Here is a 21079-nt window from a genome sequence, read left to right on the forward strand (position 1 = left end):
TTGATGGAAGACCTCTCGTCCTCGATGTGGGTCTGTGCCCTGGGCGATGTGGGCAAGGCCCCGGGCTGCTCTGACAGCCAGAGCATGCCCTAACCACTCCCTGCAGCTAGACGAGCAGATGCCAACACGCTAAAGCGAGCGGGCCCAGGTCTGGGCTGCTTGTCCCCTCCAGCACCACCAACACCTTTACTGAACATGCTGGCCATCCAGAGAGCAGCAAAAGGCCATGGCCATGCAGGGTCTCGAGAAGAGAGCAGCCAGCAGTCCTGGGCCAGATTTCGTGCTCCAGGGGCTTGCTCCGTGGGCACCGGGAAGACCCCCGATGTTTTGTCAGGAGGACCAACGAAAGGGGGAGGATGGGAGAGAAATGGCCACAAACTGAGGACATCTGCAACACAGGCCTGCCCTGGGGCCCGGCAGAGTCCACGGAAGGACTGGGCCTCAGGAGCGCAGATCCCATACCTCCTCGCACACCGGCTGCCTTGGCCCCAGTTTGGCCTGCCCTCCCAGGGTGCAGAGAGCCACAAACAAACAAAATTAACCATTAATGCATCTCAGAGGACCTGGGAAGCAGAGAGAAGCAGCCGTCCCTGGAGCTGCTAGGGAGACAAACAAAACAGGGGGACTCCCAGAGGTACCCCAGTACACGGGAGGAAAGGCTTCCGGGAGCTGAAAGCCTAAGCTCCAACTCCTAAAACCAATTGTGAGCATGAAGTGCATGGTCACAGTCCCCAACTGGAAGGTCAGACTGTAACATGCAAAATTACAAAGAAATAGAAATCACAGAAAAATTAGCAGACTGTAAGACATAACATTCACACACAAGAGACCCAAGAGAAAAAAACAAGATAGAAAACAAATTAGGAGCTAATATTGAAAAATTCATCTTATTTGAAAAAAACCCTGAGGCTATGCTTTGAAAGAGCTCACCAAATTCCAGGAATGATTCTTGACAATCAGAAAAATTCCAAATTCCAAAACCATGGGAAAAAATCGTATAAATCTTCAGTAACATGTTTTAAAAACCAACAAATCCCAACTGACCCAGAAAGAACGTCTGACAAGACCCAGTACCTATGCACGAGGAAAGCTGTCAGCCAGCCAGGACAGAGTGGACCCCGTGGGACCCGGAACGGCAAGGGTGCTGCCCTCACTCAGCACAAGTTCTATGCGGTGCTGGGAGGCAGGAGCGGGGTGAAGGGCACAGAGGTCGGAGAGAAAGAAATAAAACCACCCTCTTTGCAGAAGACGTGACTGTCTGTCTAGGAAGTCCTCAGGAATCTACCCCAAAACCTAGAGCTAAAAGGGAGTTCTGCAGGATCAGTACATAAAAATGACCATACTTCTTTACCGTAATGATGAACAAGTGAACGTAGAAATTAAGACTGCAATGTCCGTTTACAACTGCTTGAAAGAAAAGGGCATGTCAGCACAAACTTAACAGCATGTGTACGTGATCATGGTACCCTGAAAATTACAGAATGCTGATGAAAGATGCCAAAGAACAGCTATGTAAGTACGTGGAAGCTGCGCTCCTCAAGCTTTGCAACACACGTTTTTTAAGCGCTGCCATGACATCCTCTTCTAAGCAGGAGATTCCTGAATTGCGAAGGCCCAGGCCACAGCACACCGTCCATGGCAGGCGTGTGCAAACTGGTGAGTGCTGTGCACAGGGCATCCCACAAGCAGGCCAAGGGGTGAGGCCCCTCGTGTGCTGGCGGCACTCAGAGGCAAGGGCATCGCTGAGACGCTGCAGGGGATGTGGGCCTGGCTTGCATGTGTGAAAGTGCGTGAGGGTCTGCAGCGGGGGGGCCGATGTCGCCGTGGAGACGTTGGCTTTTGCTCTGCAGTCTGTTTTGTTGACGGCTGCACCCCTTGTCCCCACCAGCACCAGGCACACGAATGAATGAACTCCAGGCAGAGCTGCAGCCTGGGAGCTGCTCCTAACGATAAGCACTCTAAGTTTTAAATGCGGCAATCTGCCTGCGTCCCAGGGGCCAACGAGTCAAAATGCAACCCAGGCTAAGAGGCCTCAGAAGCCTTCTTCATGCAAAAACATTTTATTTTGTTGTACCATCGGTACCCTGCCTTCGCTGCAGACCGCAACCATCTTCTCCCGACCAGGGGCCCGCTCCCCGTGGACCCTGACATGCCCACCAGCAAAGGCCAGCCGAAGAAGAGGCAATCCACAGGAGAGCTTGTAAGGGCTTGCCGCAGCTCCACTGTGCAGATGCCACTTGCACTGGGTGACCAGAGACAGCACCGTCAGGAATGGGGCAAATCAAAATCACATGTAACAAGGTGTCCCGCACGAAGATGCATGCCTGACACCGTCGTGAGGAAATCAGACAACTTGAGTTTTAAAGAGGGCAGTCTACAAGTGCCCTGGAACCTTCCAAAACATCAAGATGAGGAAAGTCAGGCTTTGGAATGTTCCAGACAGAGGAGATGGAGGACATGAGACAAGCAACTCCAGCACATGGTCCTGAGCAGGCCTCAGGTGACACATGAACAAGCTGGGCGTGCAGGGTCCGTCCTGTATGTGTTCCTGCTCTGCTGGGAGGAGACGTCCTTCTTGGCAGGAAGCAAAGGCTCGAGGTGACAGATGCAATGCTGACCGCAAAGCCGAGTTCTCTGTACTTTTCTCTAAGTTTGAAAAAGAAAAGTGGGCAAAAAGGTGAGCTGGTGCTCACCACAATTTACAACCGGGAAGCACAGATGGAAACACTGCGAGGCACCGGCAAAAATTAAGAGGCTGACGGTGCTAAGTGTTGGGAGGCTATGGACCCCACGGCCCGGGCTCCGAGGGCTGCAGCCGCGTGAGAGCAGCGCGGTGTCCCTCGGTCAGATGGTCGCGCACCCCTGGGGCCAGCATCCCACCCAACAGGAGCTCTGGCTTCCGTGACACGGTGCAGCGCAGCAGCATCATTCATGCGAGCAGGAGCTGGAAGCAGCTGGGCGCCCGGCGGGGGGTGCGTGAGCACGCGGTCTATCTGCCCGTGCCCTGCTGCATGGCGGGCGAAATGCACACCACAGACCGCAGAGCAGCAGGATGGAACATGCACCGGCATGCCGACTGACTTTCAGCAGGGGCATCAGGCAACTCAGCAAAGAAAAGACAGTGTCGTCAACAAAGGGCGCTGTGACCAATTAGCCCTGGGTCCTGCTTCATACGGACATTAATACGAAGTGGATAATGAGCTAAATACAAAATAAAAACCATAAGCTACTAGAAGAAAATATAAGAGAATAGCTTCTCCTTTGGGGCAAGCGGAGATTTCTTAGAAAAACAAATTAACTACAAAAGAAAAAAATACAGTTCAGCAAAATTTAGAACTTCTGTTCATCAAAAGACATTAAATATGAAGGCAAGTCACAGATGGGAGAAAGTATTCACAGTACCAAGAGCAGGGCCGTCTGAGAGGCAATTTTTCGCCGCTTGCTCACGTCGGCACACAATCTCCTCAAACCTCGCCGTGGACCCAGACCTTGTACAGAAGGTCCTGGTAATCAAGGAAAAGGCTAAGCCTATACGAGATGACAAGGTTCGTAGGTGAATTCAGCACAAGCAGAAACTCTGAGCCACGGCCAACCTCGCGAACGCCAACAGCAGCTACCCAAGGAATGCCCAGAAGACGTGGGTGCCCTGCATTCCCAGACCCAGAGGAGCCCGAAGGGAGACCACAGACAGACAGACATTCTTAAAGTGTGTTTTAAAGTTAGTAATAAGGGGTGCCTGGGGGGCTTAGTCGTTGAGCGTCTACCTTCGGCTCAGGTCATGATCCTGGCATCCTGGGACCGAGCCCCGCATCGGGCTCCCTGCTCAGTGGGAAGCCTGCTTCTCCCTCTGCCTGCCCCTCCTCCTGCTTGTGCTCTCGCTCTCTCTCAAAAAATAAATAAAAATCGTTAAAAAAAAATGAAGTAAGTAACAAGAAAATCCACGGGTGAACACACGCTATCTATGCAATTATGCTTCTTGTTCACCTGTCATAATCCTTCGTCACGTGACTGAAGATGCTTTATAAACATAGTAATTCCCATATACCGACCGCACATAAATTGTTTTCAGAATTTCTGAGATCCCTACAAATGAAGTCTAGAGTCGACGGCATGAGCATTTTTTAAGTTCTTGATACAAAATGCTTAACTTTGCCACTGAGCACCCCCAATTCACACTTTCCAAATATGGACTACCTGCGCTTCAGAAAACCCTGTTAATGTAGTTTTTAAAAACTCGTATCTCACTAATGTAACTTTTGTTTCCTTGGTCACAAGTGACCAAAAGGTACGTTAAAGCCCATCTGCAGTCGGCTGTTCTGGCCCCGCACGCCTGTCCTTCCGTCCTTCCCGACAGACCCACCACCAATCCTTTCCTGTGCTTTCTTATCATTTGTGTGCATTATATCTTATCTAAGGCTGTTCATCAACGGTTTGTCCATGTCTTCCCAGTTTATGTGATTCTGTTGTGCAATTCTGCATTTTTGTATAATTCTATTTATTAAAAATTAACTCATTCAGTGCTATGGCAATTTAACAGCAAGAGCCCATGAACCTTAACTTTTAAGTCTGATCATTATATATTCGAATAATGATTTTCAAGAACCACACTAAAACGTCAGGTCGTTTAATTATTCAACCCCTACGTATACACACACTTTAAATAAAACATTTACTTACCGAATCCAAAAAGCAAAGGTAAGATCCTGAGCTTTGTGCGATTGCTTGATTTTTAGAATATCCAACTGTTTCAAAAAAGAAAGACAAAAGTTCTTTTGTAATTCAATTTTCAGTGGTCTTCTCTTTCCTAGAACTTAGGGTAATAGTACTACAAGGAGCTAACAACACTGTACACTACCAGGTAAAAAAAACCAGGTCAGCCCTAGACAGAGTGAAAGGGAAGCAAATGGAAAACAGAGCTCCATCTTTGGGGGCTGAGACGCAAAGAGGCCACGTGGGACCAGCGTATTAAGGAGGGATTGCCCACTGGAGGAAAACAGATTCAGCAACCATTTACTGAGTATAACACTAAGCTAAGCCGGGGGGAATATTAAAAAGAAAAAATCAAAACGTCCCTGAATGGAAGTGCTTGAGTAGATGCCGTCGGGAATGCTGATAGAAGTCAAGATATGGTTACCTGGGGAGGGGGTAACGCGTGTGTGATCGGTTGGTAAAAGCTCACTGAACTGGACACCATGAGCAGCTATCTGAACGCATCCCTCAGTGGTAATTACAGTCACTGCCAGTGTTCATCACGTCTGAACATGCACATACCCTATGACCCAGCAGCTCCCTTGCTAGGTGCAGACCCCAAAGAACACCTCCACACGTTCACCAAGATGTGATGGTCCCCAACGTAGAACGGAAAAGCTGAGAAGATACCATGATGAGAATGAATAACCCTGGTTTGCACACACATGTGCGTGATGTCCACATGGTGTTCAAGGGCAGCAAATTCATCTGGAATCAGGGGGTTGCCTTGGGAAGTGTGCAGGGACTAGAAGGGACGGGGGGGCGGCCTCTGAGGGTTGGTGATGTCGGCTCTTCATCGGGGCGCTGGTTACACGGCGTGCTCAGTTTGAGAAAATGAACTGAACTGGCATTTATGATAAGTGCACTTTTCTGTATGGATGTTATGTTTTAATAAATGTTTTAGAAACACTTTGCCTTCAAAGAGATTGCAACTGAGTTGAAAAAAGTTAAATGATGATCTCCGGCTGCGCGGAATGAACAGTGCTGGAGAAGTACCAGGAGGCTTATGAAGACAAGGGGCAAGAGGGCGCCTGGGGCCGCTGGGTTTGATAAAGAGCAGACGCCAGAGCACGCCCAGCGGTGTGGGGAACAGCAGGCCATGGGGGCAGGCAGGAGGGCAGGCCTGGCCCGTAAGCTTTCTGAGTAAGGAGCGGCCGCAGAAATCAGCACTGAGGCAGCTGAGTTCGGGTGCTGAGGCCAGGGGCAGGTTACAGGAGGTATTTAGAGGGGCCGAGGGAATCTCAAGGGGCACAAGATACACCTCCCTAGAAAAGCAGTTACCAATACCTGAATCGAGTTAACCAGCCAGTTACGGATTTGGGGCAACGGAGAAAAGTCACACAAACTGAAACAGATGTGCGCAGACCTAAAGCAGTAAATCCCTCTAGTACTCCAGCTCAGGCAAACTGAAGAACGTCTCGCTGGTGCCAGGGACACAGCAATACGTCGCCTCAGGCCACACGGGAGCCCTCCCTGGTTTTCCACGCCAAGCACGGGGTCTCTGAGGCAGGGAGAGAAGGCAGCCGCTCCAGGCACCGGCTCTGAGCAAACCGCAGCCCCAGTGCCAGTCCTGCTGGGCCAGAGGAGCAGGGACACGGCCTTGCTCAGGTCACCCAGGCTGCGGCCCAGGGCAGTACCCCTGTGCAGGCTGTTTTCACACAAGGCGGCAGCTCAGTCTCTAGCATTAATCCTAGAGCTCAGCCAACCCAAATCAGTTAGCAGAGCGGTCCCAGGTCTCCAAGAACCACCGCTGTAACAGGCGGAGAAGGAAGCGCAGCAAGGCGAGGGCCCGGGGATGGCCTCGCGGCTGCAAGGACACACCTGTGGCTAAAGCTCTGTCACCGGGCACGGCAGGCCCAGGAAAGGCCTCCTGGGATCAAAACCAAAGCGCTGCACGAGGAAGATGCAAATGGGAAGAGACGGTCCACAACCACACTTAAATTACCAGGAGTTCTGTTTAAAAAGCTGCTTAGTAGAGTCAGGTTTCAGAAGGGGAAAAATCAAACCAGAATTTGGATAACGAAGGAAAACATGTCTCACTAAGGAAGCTGGAAGTTCCTCACAATGAGTCCTATGTTTGGCAAACACAAGGAATTTGCTTTAATATTACTGCCTTGAAGAAAGTCAAATGTTTGTGCCAGGGCCTGATATCCGGGGAGGCTGTCCCTTTGTGACGGAGCAGGTTGTCATGGTCACAGCAGGAAAAACGCAGCCATCCTCACTCTTTGGAGAGAAGAGGACAGAATTGTGTTGTGTTTTCATTTTAGCAAGTGACTGCATTTTTAAGAAATGTTTTGCTCTGTTATGATATGAAATAATAAGAAATGAATCTTAATCCAATTTAAATAACTCAGCACTCCTGAAAAAGGAAACACTGGATTTATGTTATCCAATAGTCGACATAACTTTCTCTATTTCAGAAAATATCTTTGTAGGAAAATACGCTCTTTCAGATGTCATCAAATTAACTCCATTCCATAATTGGAATGCAGGGCCCCCCTGAATTTGCCTTGCCCCCTTCAAAATGACAGCACGACTGCTTCATTTCTTCACACTATGACAACTGATTTTTTGTTATTGACAAAATACATACAAATGTGATATGACTCATTATATCTAATCTATAAAAATATTTTATAAAAAACAAAACGTGTTTAAAATGGAGATTAGGCGCGCCTGGGTGGCTCAGTCGTTGGGCATCTGCCTTCGGCTCAGGTCATGATCCCGGGGTCCTGGGATCGAGCCCCGCTGCTCCGTGGGGAGCCTGCTTCTCCCTCTCCCACTCCCCCTGCTTGTGTTCCCTCTCTCGCTGTGTCTCTCTCTCTGTCAAATAAGTAAATAAAATCTTTAAAAAAAAATAAAGTGGAGATTAGACAAGTAAAGACACACCATCACCAAAATGCCCTCGACTTCCTTTATCAACTACGGAAGATGCAAAACATCTTAATTAAAGAATATTTTAAAAAGACATTCAAACTAGTTTCAGAAACCACAATTTGTTTACACATATCTCAGAAGCAAGCTGAAATAAATGTTCTACAACAACAGATTTCTTTCAAGTTTTCTATTTCCAACAACGATAACAAGAAATATTTTGGGGAAAAAAAACGGAGTGTCTTCCAGATGCATGAGTTAACGGTGAAGATCAGGATGCCAAGAATGGGGCAGCAACTGAGTGGCTCTAGCACCCATGCCTTCTCAGCAGTGAGCACGTGCACCTGCTGCCTGCAAGGGAAACCAAGGTACAGAGAGGTGGAGGGTGGGGCCCGCCGCAGCCTGCCTGCCTGCCGCCCGGTCCTCTGCCCCAGTCCTCTGGCGGCAGGGCCACCAAGAGGCAATGCCAAAGAGTGTGGTCTTTCAATCTAAACTTAGGAAAAAGTTTTCTTTTAAAATGACCAATTTTGGGGGCGCCTGGGTGGCTCAGTCGTTAAGCGTCTGCCTTCGGCTCAGGTCATGATCCCAGGGTCCTGGGATCGAGCCCCCACATTGGGCTCCCTGCTCCGCGGGAAGCCTGCTTCTCCCTCTCCCACTCCCCCTGCTTGTGTTCCCTCTCTCGCTGTGTCTCTCTGTCAAATAAATAAAATCTTTAAAAATAAATAAATAAATAAATAAATAAATAAATAAAATGACCAATTTTAACAACTATTTCTGGTTTTAAATTTTTTCTAAAATATGTCTACACTTTCCTGCTCTCCTAAGTAGGATATGGGGTGCTGTTTGTGAGGGATGTGGTGTGGGGTCGGGGCACTCTCTGTTTCTGTTTCATTCCGTGAACTCAACTACTTAACTCAGGTCCACCAACACCCTCCCTCTCCTTGGCCCAGGAACACAGACCTCAGTGCTGGCAGGAAGCTGCCAAAGGTGACGGCAGGGTGCTGGGAGGACGGGCGTCTGAGCCGCCCCCATGGAGCAGCACACTGCTTTGTGGAGAGCCAGTGTTGAGAAAGGTTAGCCCTGTGCGAGGGCAGACCTTCAGGAATTCAGGAGGAGACAGCCTGGGCTCAGATGTCCTCTGCGAACTCTGAGTAAACCAGCAAGTCCTCCAGGGTCAGGCGCAAACTCTGTGAGGTCATGCTGGGGGCACACTCTTGAGAATCGGAAGCGAACCACCTGACCACCAAAACTGGCAGAAAAGAGCAGAGAGAGGAAACAGGATGAAAGGACTTTGAGGGCAAGAAGTGTCTGGGAAGAGTGGATGTCTCTCCTACTCACACCTCTCTGGAGAGCCTTGCTGAAGCATAAACCCTACCCCCCACCCTGACCCCCACCTGCCCACCCTGACAGGAGAGTCACACGCCAGTCTGAACGGGACTCAGAGCAGAGCCAACACAGCCCTGGCTCTGGGTCCCCAAACCTCCACCCTGCCCACTCCTGAAATAGCACAAGAGCCACAAGATTCCCTGAGGACCAAGCCCACGAGGGAGTGGGGCTGACGCCACACCACTCCTGAGGTTATTTTGAAGCAGTGGTCCTCAGTTGTGGATGCACCCAGCATCTCTTAGGAAGCGTCCACAGTCTCAGTGCAGCGGCGGCACCCAAACCAATGACTCAGGAATACCCTAGGGTGGGACTCGGGCTTAGGCATCAGGGCTCCCAAAGCTTCGCAGGCACTTCTAACATGCAACCAAAGTCGAGGCCCACTATTTAAAGGACAAACTCCTACAAGCTGCAGGGGCCTGTCCACAAGTTCCAGCCTCATCATCTGCCCTACCTCCTCCTTCAACCCAGCAGTGTATGTGGGCATGCTAATTTCAAGTCTCATACAAAAACTTTAAAGTGAAGCTAAAGGAAACCCAATATATTACAATTAAAGCTAAGAATGCAAAGCTAATCATTCAGTATAAAAACAGAGGGTGCATGAAAAGCAACTACACCTCGACCCAGCATTATAAAATTTCAAAACTCAAAACATAAAGAGAAAAATCTTAAACACTTTCAGAAAAGAAAACTTTAAGGAGCCAGACTGACATAAGATTTCTTAACAAAACCAGAGGACACCAGAAGATAATGAGGCAATCCTTCAAAATTCTAAGGGAAATGATTTTGGAACCTAGAATTCTATACCTAGCCAAACTGTCAATTGAGCCTAAGTACAAAATGAAGACATTTTCAGACATGTAAAAACTCCAAATATTTTACCATCTACATGCCAGATACAGAAAATGCACTTCAAGGAGTACTCCAGCAACACAAAAAAGGAACATATAAAATGAAAACTAAATAAAAGAAGAAGAGAAGGGGGAAAACCCCAAACAATGGCAGGTGTGTAGAAAGTAAAAGAGAATAAGGCAGAAGGTCTTTAAAGGCCCCACAGATCCTGACACTTGGGAGCCCCCCGGGCACAGCCCAGAGCCAACAGCAGAGGGTCTCAGTTCTGAGTCTAACTCACCACACGGTCTGGTCTGCAGTGAGCTGCACCTGTCAGAATCAACTTAGCAGTAAAGCACATAAAACAAGTTATAGAACAGAATGTGGAGATTATGCACCCTGACAATGTGACCATGTTAAAACAAACAAAATCCCTGCAGGGGAAATGAGAAGTGCAGCGCGGAACACTTCAGTGGCTGAACATTTCCTCGTTCAGTGAGTACTGACTGACACTATGTGAATTAAATCAACTAAGAACCAAAAAACACTGGTTGCTTCTAGGGTGTGAGGCTTCTGTGTTTCACTGTAGACCATTCTGTATGCCTGAACTTCTTTTTATCACATGCTGGTATTAAAAAAAATTGTTATTACTCAAAGTAGACATTTGTGAGAATGAGTAAATGCTTTTTTTCTGTCTGAACCCAGGCTGTAGGGCTAGTTCATATGGGAGGTTGAGACAAAGATTGGTGAGCTGCAATACACAATTACTGCTTACAAAAATGCTCTATTAGCAAGCCCAAGGCATTCTGCTCTTATCCTTAAGCCAGACACTAAACAAGCACCCAACAGCTACAGATCAATTTTCCACATGTCCATAGATACAAAAATCCTGAAGGAAACTGAATAATTGTACAAAAATACTACCATGTCATTGCTGATAGTTCTAGCACTGTTCATTGTTAAGAACAATACTAAAATCACTTACTATGATAAATATGTTAGGGGAAACAAATAAGCAATCACCTTAACAGATACCTAAGAGACATTTAATAAAATTCTATACTGATCCCTCATCTTCTGAAGGCTAAGTTAGGAATCACAAGTTAACTCAAAAAAGGCATCTGTTAAAAAGCAATAGTAAATACCATGCTTAACACTGAAACACTAGGAACATTCTCTCTACGTCAGGAACAATATAAGGATTCAGTAATAGGATTCCACATTGTTCTTCTAGACTTCTTATCCCAATAAAAAATATGAAAAGTAAAGTATAAATTAGAAAAACAAAACAAAACAATAATACTTATTCAGGATTAGAATGCTTAACAAATCAGAGATAACGTAAGAAACTGAGCTGGATAAGATAGTGCAAGAACAAACCAGGAGTCCACCCCACCCCACCTACCTAGTCCCGGTACTAGAAGTGCCTTCGAAACAGAAGAAAATCATAAGACTCTGAACACCTGACTTAAAACTACAGGCGCCTCTGCAGGAGACAGAAGGAGGCTGTTCCCTGGCATGGGAGGAAACCCAACCACCACATTACAGGGGCTGACTTGGGAAGAACTCTGGGGTCTGTTCTTTTCTCTAGCCACCACTGTTCAGGTGAGCTGACCGCCCATCCCTCCCTCCATTACGCGAAGCAAAAGAACATTAGGTTGAAGAGGTACCATCAGGGTGGGAGGGGCTGTTCCCACAAATGTAGAAGACCAGCTGTCTCAGGCCTTCCCCTTCTCTTCTCCCCACCCACTCTGAAAAGGGGAAGGAACTGCACAGAACAAAGGAAGATGGAAAGGTGGAAAGAAGGGAGCAAGGGAAGCAAGAGAGAGAGCAGGAGGACAGAAGTTGTACAAGGTTACCTGAGGGGCAAGCTCAACTGTCCGGGAGGGGAGCTGGGGGCAGCAGACAGGGACTAAAGGAAAGGTTGTGCATCTTGTGATGACATTTCTTCATCACAGGGTCCACCAGCCCACATGCAACGGTGCCAGATGCAGACATGAAAATGGTGAAGGAACTCATCGCTACCACAAGAAATGTGGAAAGTCCTTTGGGCAGAAGGAAAATGACAGCAAAGGGAAATATGGATCTAGACAAAGCGAAGAGCTGGAAATAGTAACTATATGGGTGAACATGTGATTCTCTTTCTTATTTCGTATGTCTCTTTAAAGTTAACACTGATATCCTGTGGGGTTTACAATACAGGCAAAGTAAAGTGCAGGACAACAGAAGCATAAAGAGCAGAGGGGAGAAATGCCCGGATACTGTTGTAAGATCCTTACACTACACGCAAAGATACAGGTGGACGTTTGAAAGGCTGAACTCAGTGGAAAGCTGTACACTACAATAAGATATACGCTATAACCCCAAATCTATCACTAAAATAGCAAAACAGAATTCTAGCTACTAAGCCAACAGGAGATAAAATAGAACCATCAAGAATTTTGGGGCGCCTGGGTGGCTCAGTTGGTTAAGCGACTGCCTTCGGCTCAGGTCATGATCCTGGAGTCCCTGGATCGAGTCCCGCGTCGGGCTCCCTGCTCGGCGGGGAGCCTGCTTCTCCCTCTGACCCTCCCCCCTCTCACGTGCTCTCTCTCATTCTCTCTCTCTCTCAAATAAATAAATAAAATCTTTTAAAAAAAAAAAGAAAGGAATGTGTAGGAAACAAATGGAGGGGCGCCTGGGTGGCTCAGTTGGTTAAGAGACTGCCTTCAGCTCAGGTCATGATCCTGGAGTCCCTGGATCGAGTCCCGCATCGGGCTCCCTGCTCGGCAGGGAGTCTGCTTCTCCCTCTGACCCTCCTCCCTCTCATGTTCTCTGTCTCTCATTCTCTCTGTCTCAAATAAACAAATAAAATCTTTAAAAAAAAAAAAAACTTAAAAAAAAAGAAAAAAGAATTTTGATTGGAGTTAGGCTTCCGGAATGACAGTACGCAGAGCCCCACAGATTGCCTGAACTGCCTAAATAGAAACTGGTGGACATCATAAAAAAAAAGCCACCACTTACAATCTCTGGAAACGGCCCCAAGGATATACAGCAATTGAAGAAATATTTGCTGAGAATAATGACTAAAATTCAGTAAGAACAGTGCGAGTCTGTGGTACTTGAACCAAGACCTGCTCCATCCCTCACCAAGGAGGAATCCCCTTCCCAGATGGGCACACAGGGTTCCCCTCCCCCTCCCGCCAGCTGGAGGCTGGAGTACCGTACTCTCCTGGGAGCCACAGGACATCAGCACTTTTCATCCCGACTGCAGGCACCTGGTGCTGAGGCTGAGGCCCAGGCACGTGAGATTCAAAAGTGGGTCTCCCTTCTTCCACCCAGCCCCTCCTGGCACAGAGACATTATCTACCTCGGGTGTGGTATCACCAAGAATACTGGGACCCCCCCCCCAAGGCCCTTGCCCTGCCTTGTGGGGAAACGTTCCGTCCCTACGCCCTTTGCAATAGGGTGTGGAGAAGTCTATGTGCAAGGGCCCTCTGAGCTCTGGTGAGAGGCAGCTGGTAGACGGAATGGGGAATGTGGCTGAACTGGCTTCTCAGTGCAGTCAAGGCCAAAGGGCAGTGGGGTAACATATCCGAAGCACTCAAAGAGAAAAACTGCTAACCAAGAATCCTATATCCAGAAAAGCTACTTTTCAAAAATAAGGAGAAATTAAGACATTCCCAGATAAACAAAAACAAAGAGAATTTCTAGCTAGCAGATCTGCCTTACAAAAAATACTAAAGGAAGTTCTTTGGGCTAAAAAGATTGACCCCAAGGAATTCCAGGGAGTACTTCAAATCCATTACAAAAAAACGAAAACAAAAGCAAAAAAACAACAAAAGTAATTATTTTATAAAAGACAATATAAATACATATTTCTCCTTTCCTCTTTTAACTGATTTAAAAAGCAATTATATAAAACAATATGTATGTATGATTAGGTCTATAACAAACAGAAATTCTTGATCTGGCAAAATAATCCTTCAAAAATGAAGGAGAAATCAAGACATTCCTAGATAAACAAGTGCTGAGGGAGCTCTTCACTAGCAGGCCTGCCCTTACAAGAAATGCTCACGGGCGTCCCTCAGGCTGTAACCAAGGTGCACTGGACAAGAACCTGAAACCACACAAAGGAGTCAAAGATGCTAATAAAGTTTACTACATGGATAAATATAAAAGCCAGTATTGCTCTATTTTTACTTTGAATTTTTTCCTCTCTGACTTAAAAAGACAAATACATTGAGCAATTATTATAAATCTATGTCAATGGGTGCACGGTATCGATGTAAACTGTGATAACAACATAAAGTGGGAGGTACAGAACTGTGTGGGACAGAGCTCTATACACTATTGAAACTAAATTGGTGTTAATTCAAACTAGGTTGTTATAAATTTAATATATTAATTGTAATCTCCACAGTAAGCACTAAGAAAATAACTTACAAATACATGCAACAGGAAACGAGAAGAGAATCAAAACGGCACACTACAAATAATCAATTAAGCATAAAAGAGAGCACTAAGGAGGACTATGGAACAAGAAAAGATGTACAGATAAAAACAACAAGATGGTAAAAGGCCTTCTTTGTCACTAATTACTAAATGTAAATGGATTAAATACTCCAATTAAAAGGCAAAGATTGGGAGAATGAATTTTAAAAATACATGATCCATTTAAATACTGTCTATAAGAGATTCACTTTAGATCCAAAGGCAGAGACGAGTTAAAAGTGAAAAGATGGAAAAATATATTCCATTCAACTAGTAACCCAAAGAGTACTGGAGTGCTTGGTTATTTGATACCAGGCAAAATAAACCCTAAGTCAAAAATTGTTACTAGAAACAAAGGACATTCTATATTGATAAAAGGTTCAATCAAGAAGACATAACAATTACAAAACTATACACATCTAACAAGAGAGCCCCAAAATAAATGAAGCAAAAACTGGCAGAATGAAAGAGAGAAAAAGACAGTTTGGGGGCACCTGGGTGGCTCAGTCAGTTAAGCATCTGCCTTCAGCTCAGGTCATGATCCCAGGGTCCTGGGATGGAGCCCTGCATTGGGCTCCCTGCTCAGCGAGGAGCCTGCTTCTCCTTCTCCCCCGTGCCCCCCCCACCCCGTGCTCTTTCTCACTATCTCTCTTTCTCAAATGGATGAATTCTTTTTTTTTTTTTAAGATTTTATTTTTATTTATTTGACAGAGAGAGAGATAGCGGGAGCAGGAACAGAAGCAGGGGGAGTGGGAGAGTGAGAAGCAGGCCTCCCATGGAGCAGGGAGCCCGATGTGGGGCTCGATCCCAGGACCCTGGGATCATGACCTAAGCCAAAGGCAGAAGCTCAACGACTGAGCCACCCAGGCGCCCCGGATGAATACTTAAAAAAAAAAAAAAAAAAAAAAAAGGACAGTTTTACCATAATAGTTGAAGACTTCAACACCCCACTTTCAATAATGGATGGACCATCTAGACAGAAGAGCAGTAAAGTAATAAAGACTGAACAACATTATAAACCAGCAGACCTAATAACACATACAGACGCTCTATGCAACAGTGGAATATCCTTAGACATATTCCTAGAATATGCTTAGATATTCTTAGAGATATATCCCTAGAAATAAGTGAAAATGAAAGCACAACACACCAAAACTTATGGGATACAACAAAAGCAGTGCTCAGAGAGAAATTTTTAGCTATGAATGCCTACGTAAAAGAGATCTCAAATCACTAACCTAATTTTACATGTTAAGAAGCTAGAAAGAAGGGGCGCCTGGGTGGCTCAGTTGGTTCAGCAACTGCCTTCGGCTCAGGTCATGATCCCGGAGTCCCGGGATCGAGTCCCGCATCAGACTCCCTGCTCAGCAGGGAGTCTGCTTCTCCCTCTGACCCTCCTCCCTCTCATGCTCTCTGTCTCTCATTCTCTCTCTCGCAAATAAATAAAATCTTAAAAAAAAAAATTAAAAAAAAAAAAAAGAAGCTAGAAAGAAGAGCAAACTAAACACATAGCTAGCAAAGGAGGAAAATAATAAAGATCAGAGGAGAAATGAATGAAATAGAAAGTAAAAAAAAAAAGGGGGGGGGTTAAATCAATGAAACCTTTGAAAAGATCAACAACATTGGCAAACCTTCAGCCAGATCAAGAAAAGAGGGAACTCAAATTACTGAAAACCAAAATGGAAGTTGGTACCTGACTAACAGAAATTTGAAAGGATTCTAAGAAAATACTACAAACAACTGTGTGCCAACCAGTTAAATAACCTACACAAAAGGGACAAATTTGTAGAAATACATAAACTACCAAATCTGACTCAAGAAGAAATAAAAAATCTGAACAGACCTGTAACAGATAAATAGATTGAATCATTAATCAAAACCTTCCAACAAAAGGGCCGTCTGGGTGGCTCAGTCAGTGAAATGTCTGCCTTCAGCTCAGGTCATGATCCCAGGATCCTGGGATCGAGGCCCGCATCGGGCTACCTGCTCTGCGGGAAGCCTGCTTCTCCCTCTGCCTCTGCCCCTCCCCACTACTCATGGTCTCCCTCTCTCTCAAATAAATAAAATCTTTAAGAAAAACAAAAAACAAAACAAACAGAAAACCCTTCCAACCAGATGGCTTCACTGATGAATTCTACCAAACATTTAGAGAATAACCCCAATCCTTCCCACTCTTCCAAAAAAATAGAAAAGGAGGAAACACTAAACTCAATTCTGTGAGGCCAGCATCACTGTACCATACCCAAAGACATCACAGGAAAGGAAAACCACACACCTACATCCCTTACAAACATATATGCAGAAATCTCCTCAACAGACAAATCTATACACGAAACCTAATTAGTGGTGGTGCAGGGCTGGTGGGAGCAGGGTACGGAGGGTGATGACTAGAGAACACCAGGTCCCTGTGTGAAGTGATGAAAGTGTTCTAAACCTGACTGTGGGGGTGGCTGCACAGATGTGGGAATACACTAAAAACCATAAGACTATATACTTTGATGGGTGACTTGCGTGGCATATGAATAAAGCTGTTATATTAAATGTAACTAATGTAAACACCCAGTTAAAAGGTGACTGGATTTGCTGTCTACAAGAATCTACAGGGAGGGGCTACCCTTTAAAAGAGGTACCCTTCAACAAATGGATTAAAAATTTAAAGAGATGGAAAACATATATTAACACTAGTCAAAATAAAGCCAGAGCAGTTAAATTAATATCAAACAACGTAGATTTTGGAGCAAAGAAAATCAGCAAGATCAAGAAGGTTATTTCACAATGATGAAGGGTTAATTCTTCATAACAACCCTAAATGTTAACAGAGTTTCAAAATATTGCTAACCCAAATTGATAAAACTACAGAGAGGAATAGACAAATGTGCAGTTAGAGATTTCAATGCCCCCTTTCAATAACTGACAGAACAAGTAGACTCCAAATCAGCAACACGGTAGATTTAAACAAGACTGTCCTCAGCTTGACCTGATTCACATTTATGGAAAACTCCATCCAACACCAAGAGCTACACAACCTTCTCAAGTGCACACAGAACATTTGCCAAGATAGACCACACATTCAAGACAAAGTATGTTCTCTTACTACAGAAGAGTTACATTAGAAATCAATAACAGAAAATATCTGGAAAACCTCTCAAATATTGGAAACTAACATACTTTTAAATAATCCATAAATAAGCCAAAAGAAAATTAGAAGGTGTTTGAAGAAAATTTGAAGGTGTACCCAGAATGAAAATGAAAAGAACATCACAATGTTCCTAAAGCGATAGTAAGAGGGGAATTTATATCATGAAATGCCTATATTAGAAAAGAAGAAAAGTCTCAAATCAATGACCTCAGCTTCCACCTTAAGAATTAGGAAAAGATGGGGCGCCTGGGTGGCTCAGTCGTTAAGTGTCTGCCTTCGGCTCAGGTCATGATCCCAGGGTCCTGGGATCGAGCCCCGCATCGGGCTCCCTGCTCAGTGGGGAGCCTGCTTCTCCCTCTCCCTCTGCCCACCCCCTCCTCATGTTCTCTCTCTCTCTCTCAAATAAATAAATAAAAATCTTAAAAAAAAAAAAAAAAAGAATTAGGAAAAGAACAGGGGTACCTGGGTGGCTCAGTCGGTTGAGCAATGGACTCTTGGTTTCAGCTCAGGTCCTGATCTCAGGGTCACTGGGGCTCTGTGCTCAGTGGGGAGTCTGCTTAAGATTCTCTCTTCCTCTGCCCCTACCCTACCCCCACCCCCCTGCTGCCCCGGCCCTGCCCCACCCCCCACTTGAATGCACTCACGCCTGTGCACTCTCCCTCCAAAATAAAATAAGATCTTAAAAAAAAAAAGAATTAGGAAAAGAACAAATTAAACTCAAAGTAAGCAGAAGAAAATACAGATCAGAGTGGAAACAAAACAGACAAAATAGAAAAAAAGAATATAGAAAATCAATGAAACCAAAAGCTAGTTCTTAATAAGATTTTTTAAAAATTGGACAAAAACAAATCTAATGTCACAGGAAATGAATTTTAAGCAGCAGAGGTGACCAATAATATGATTATTCACATTAAAAATAAAAACACCCAACAGCTTTTTGTTAGGTTGAATAAGTATTAAGTATGCCTGGTGGTCTCATTCAAATCCTTACCAAGGAATAAGAAGTTTGGGTGTACTGGGTTCTTAATAAGTGATAAACTTTATTATTCAGGATACTTTTCACCAGGATTTGAAAACGAAATTATTAGGAAAGTTAATAAAAGAAAATCTTATTTGGAGCAGAGTCAGGAGGCCGGCAGGGGGAGCTCTGTGCCCAGCACTGGTTATCAACTGCAGACCCAATAGGAAGAGATGCCCCTTACAGGTGGGTACTACTTTAGTAACCCAGCTCCAGGAAGGTTTCCTGCTACCCCCGCAACAGCCCAGCCAATGGGAGGCGGCCACAGCCCAGCCAATGGGAGACAGCCACAGCCCAGCCAATGGGAGGCGGCCACAGCCCAGCCAATGAGAAGCCACCATACTTCCAGCTCCCAGCTTACTCCAATGGACTTTCTGTTTACAACAATTCACCCCTCCCCACCCCCCCCCCCCCCCCTATAAAAAGAGCCTCCTCTCCTTACTCTCTGGACATGCCTGTGCTTGTGGTGGAACCTGTGTGTCCTGGGTTGGGATTCTCTGCTAATACAGAGCACCCCTTCTTTGCTGGTGAAACAGCGGGCAGTGTTATTGTTAAGGTTAACGGTGGTTAAGTACACAAGTCATAAGAAACCATTCCTTACAGTTGAATAATAAAACAACAGGGTCACTAACCTCCTCGGGGTGAAGGAGAAGCGTGCCCGCCAATGACCACGGGGATACCAGAACCTTCCAGCTTCACCTTCCATTTCTCAATGATAGTCATAGACTTATCCTGCAAGCACGAGGACATTGGCAGTTCAGGAAACTTCCTCAAAGCACTCCGATGTGACTCATGCTAGGGCTACATAACCAAAGCAAGTTCACAAATACCTTACTGGCATCATTAAAAACCGAGAGCTCCATGGAGCCTTCGAAGTCCTGTTGCAAAACAGACTCCAAGCACTCATTCAACCACGGTTCGGCGTTGTGGACTGGGAGGATGATAGACTGCAATTCAAGAGAAAGGGGTTAACATATACACGTGTGAAAGCTAATGCCTTTTCCTCCACTCTAATTTTCTTCCCCATTACCACTGAGCATCTCCAAAGGCGGAGGGAGGCCTGGCTTCCAGAGAAAGAATGTGTCCCCCAAAACAGAAGGTGCCTGTTCCTTCTCACCAAGCTCTTAACGTTCTTTTGCTGCCTAAGATTTATTATGTCTTAGATTTCCCTGAATTGGGGGAAGTATCCTTTTGGATACTTTTGAAAAGCAAACAAGAATCTGAGAGGCACCAAAAATTTTCCCAATTCAATGACAAATTCATGTGCGTTCCAAACACTGGTCAGAAACATCATTTTGGTTGAAACAAGCATCTGTGTATCTTCCAACCCACTCATGAAAATAACCTATTGGTCCTTTTCTTGGTGGAGTAAGCATTTTCGGTAAACTATGTTAGAGAAACTGCAAGAAAACTCTTTTTAAGTCCCTGGACACACGCTTTAACAAAGTATGGGGTGGGTGCTGGGAAAATGGGGGTGACCTCCATGTACCTCTCTGTCCTTTTGCTCTACTTAGTTTAGGAGTTTGGTGCGGTCCTTCTCTTCTATAGCCCAGATAAAACAAAAATGTCTAAAGTGTATGGAGTAAAACCAGTGAAACCTGACTGCCAACAAAAGAACTCATTACAGGAATTGTCTTAATTTTATGTTACCACGTTAAGCAATTATAGAATACCCAAGGATAGAAATTAGTGCCTCCCAGCCCTAGAGTTTATACCCTACTGAGGAGTGAACAAGAAAACAGAAACACAGGTCATCCAGGTGTGTATAGTACATATGCATACACATACGCATGGCACAAACATACATATACATATATGTGCATTCTACATCTACATAGAAAATGGATAGGATTATAAAAATAACAAATCCGAATATGGTTTTGAAAAGCTCATAGATTGAAAGTATAATTCAGTCAAGTTCTTTACTCTGAGGATCTGATTCAACACAGGGATAACCCTTCCCGAATTTACGTTATCCAAAAAAGTGGTCACCTAATTTACTTACATATTTATTTTTAAAGGAAACATTATTCTTTAAAGGAAAAGAAAAAAAGAAAAAGTATCTTCACTGTTCTCGAGATCTACAACATAAAACATAACGTGAATTTCCGTCCAAGGTGGGCCTTGATGAACTTCTTGGGCTGCAGGTTGCTTCGGGCGGAGACCCTCCCAAGCAAGCCGCGCGGACGTGCTGACCCGCCGCGGGGAGAGGGAGGGGGAGGGGGGGGGGGGGGGGGGGGGGGGGGAGAGGGGGGAGGAGGGGCGGAGGCGGCTCCCGCGGCCCGCGGCCCCGGCACCTACCACGTGGGGCGCGGCGGCGGCGGCGGCGGCGGCGGCGTCCCCTCGGGCCCGCATGGCCACGCGCTCCTCCGGCCGCCCCGCCCTTTAAGCCCGTGGCACTCCACCGCCCACGTCGGCCTGCGGCGCGTGCGCGGCCGGCTCGCCGAGAAGCGCGGCCGAGGCCGGGGCGCGTCCGATTGGCGTGGGGAGCCGTCGATCGGCGGGGAGTGGGGAGGAGCGGCCTAGAGAGGCGGGAAGCCCGGGGTGGGTGGGGAGCACCTCGCGGGCCCGGGGCGGGGGAGGGGCGGAGGCGGGCCGGTGGGAAGGGGGGG

At 46.1% G+C, this 21079-nt stretch overlaps 1 protein-coding gene across 1 annotated transcript in view; it reads right to left on the minus strand.

Annotated features, from left to right (window-relative positions):
- Positions 1-20833, minus strand: part of B3GNTL1 (UDP-GlcNAc:betaGal beta-1,3-N-acetylglucosaminyltransferase like 1) — a 91773-nt gene extending 70940 nt beyond the window's left edge. The window contains exons 1-4 of the mRNA XM_021680871.2: positions 20769-20833; positions 19298-19414; positions 19100-19199; positions 4678-4742 (exon numbers count right to left, since the gene is read on the minus strand). Of these exons, the coding sequence (XP_021536546.1) occupies positions 4678-4742; positions 19100-19199; positions 19298-19414; positions 20769-20822 (336 nt within the window). The 5' untranslated portion in view covers positions 20823-20833. The remainder of the gene's footprint in view (positions 1-4677; positions 4743-19099; positions 19200-19297; positions 19415-20768) is intronic.
- Between the last annotated feature and the right edge of the window lie 246 nt (positions 20834-21079).

Source organism: Neomonachus schauinslandi, chromosome 15 (assembly GCF_002201575.2).
Source record: "Neomonachus schauinslandi chromosome 15, ASM220157v2, whole genome shotgun sequence".
NCBI classification, from domain to species: Eukaryota; Metazoa; Chordata; class Mammalia; order Carnivora; family Phocidae; genus Neomonachus; species Neomonachus schauinslandi.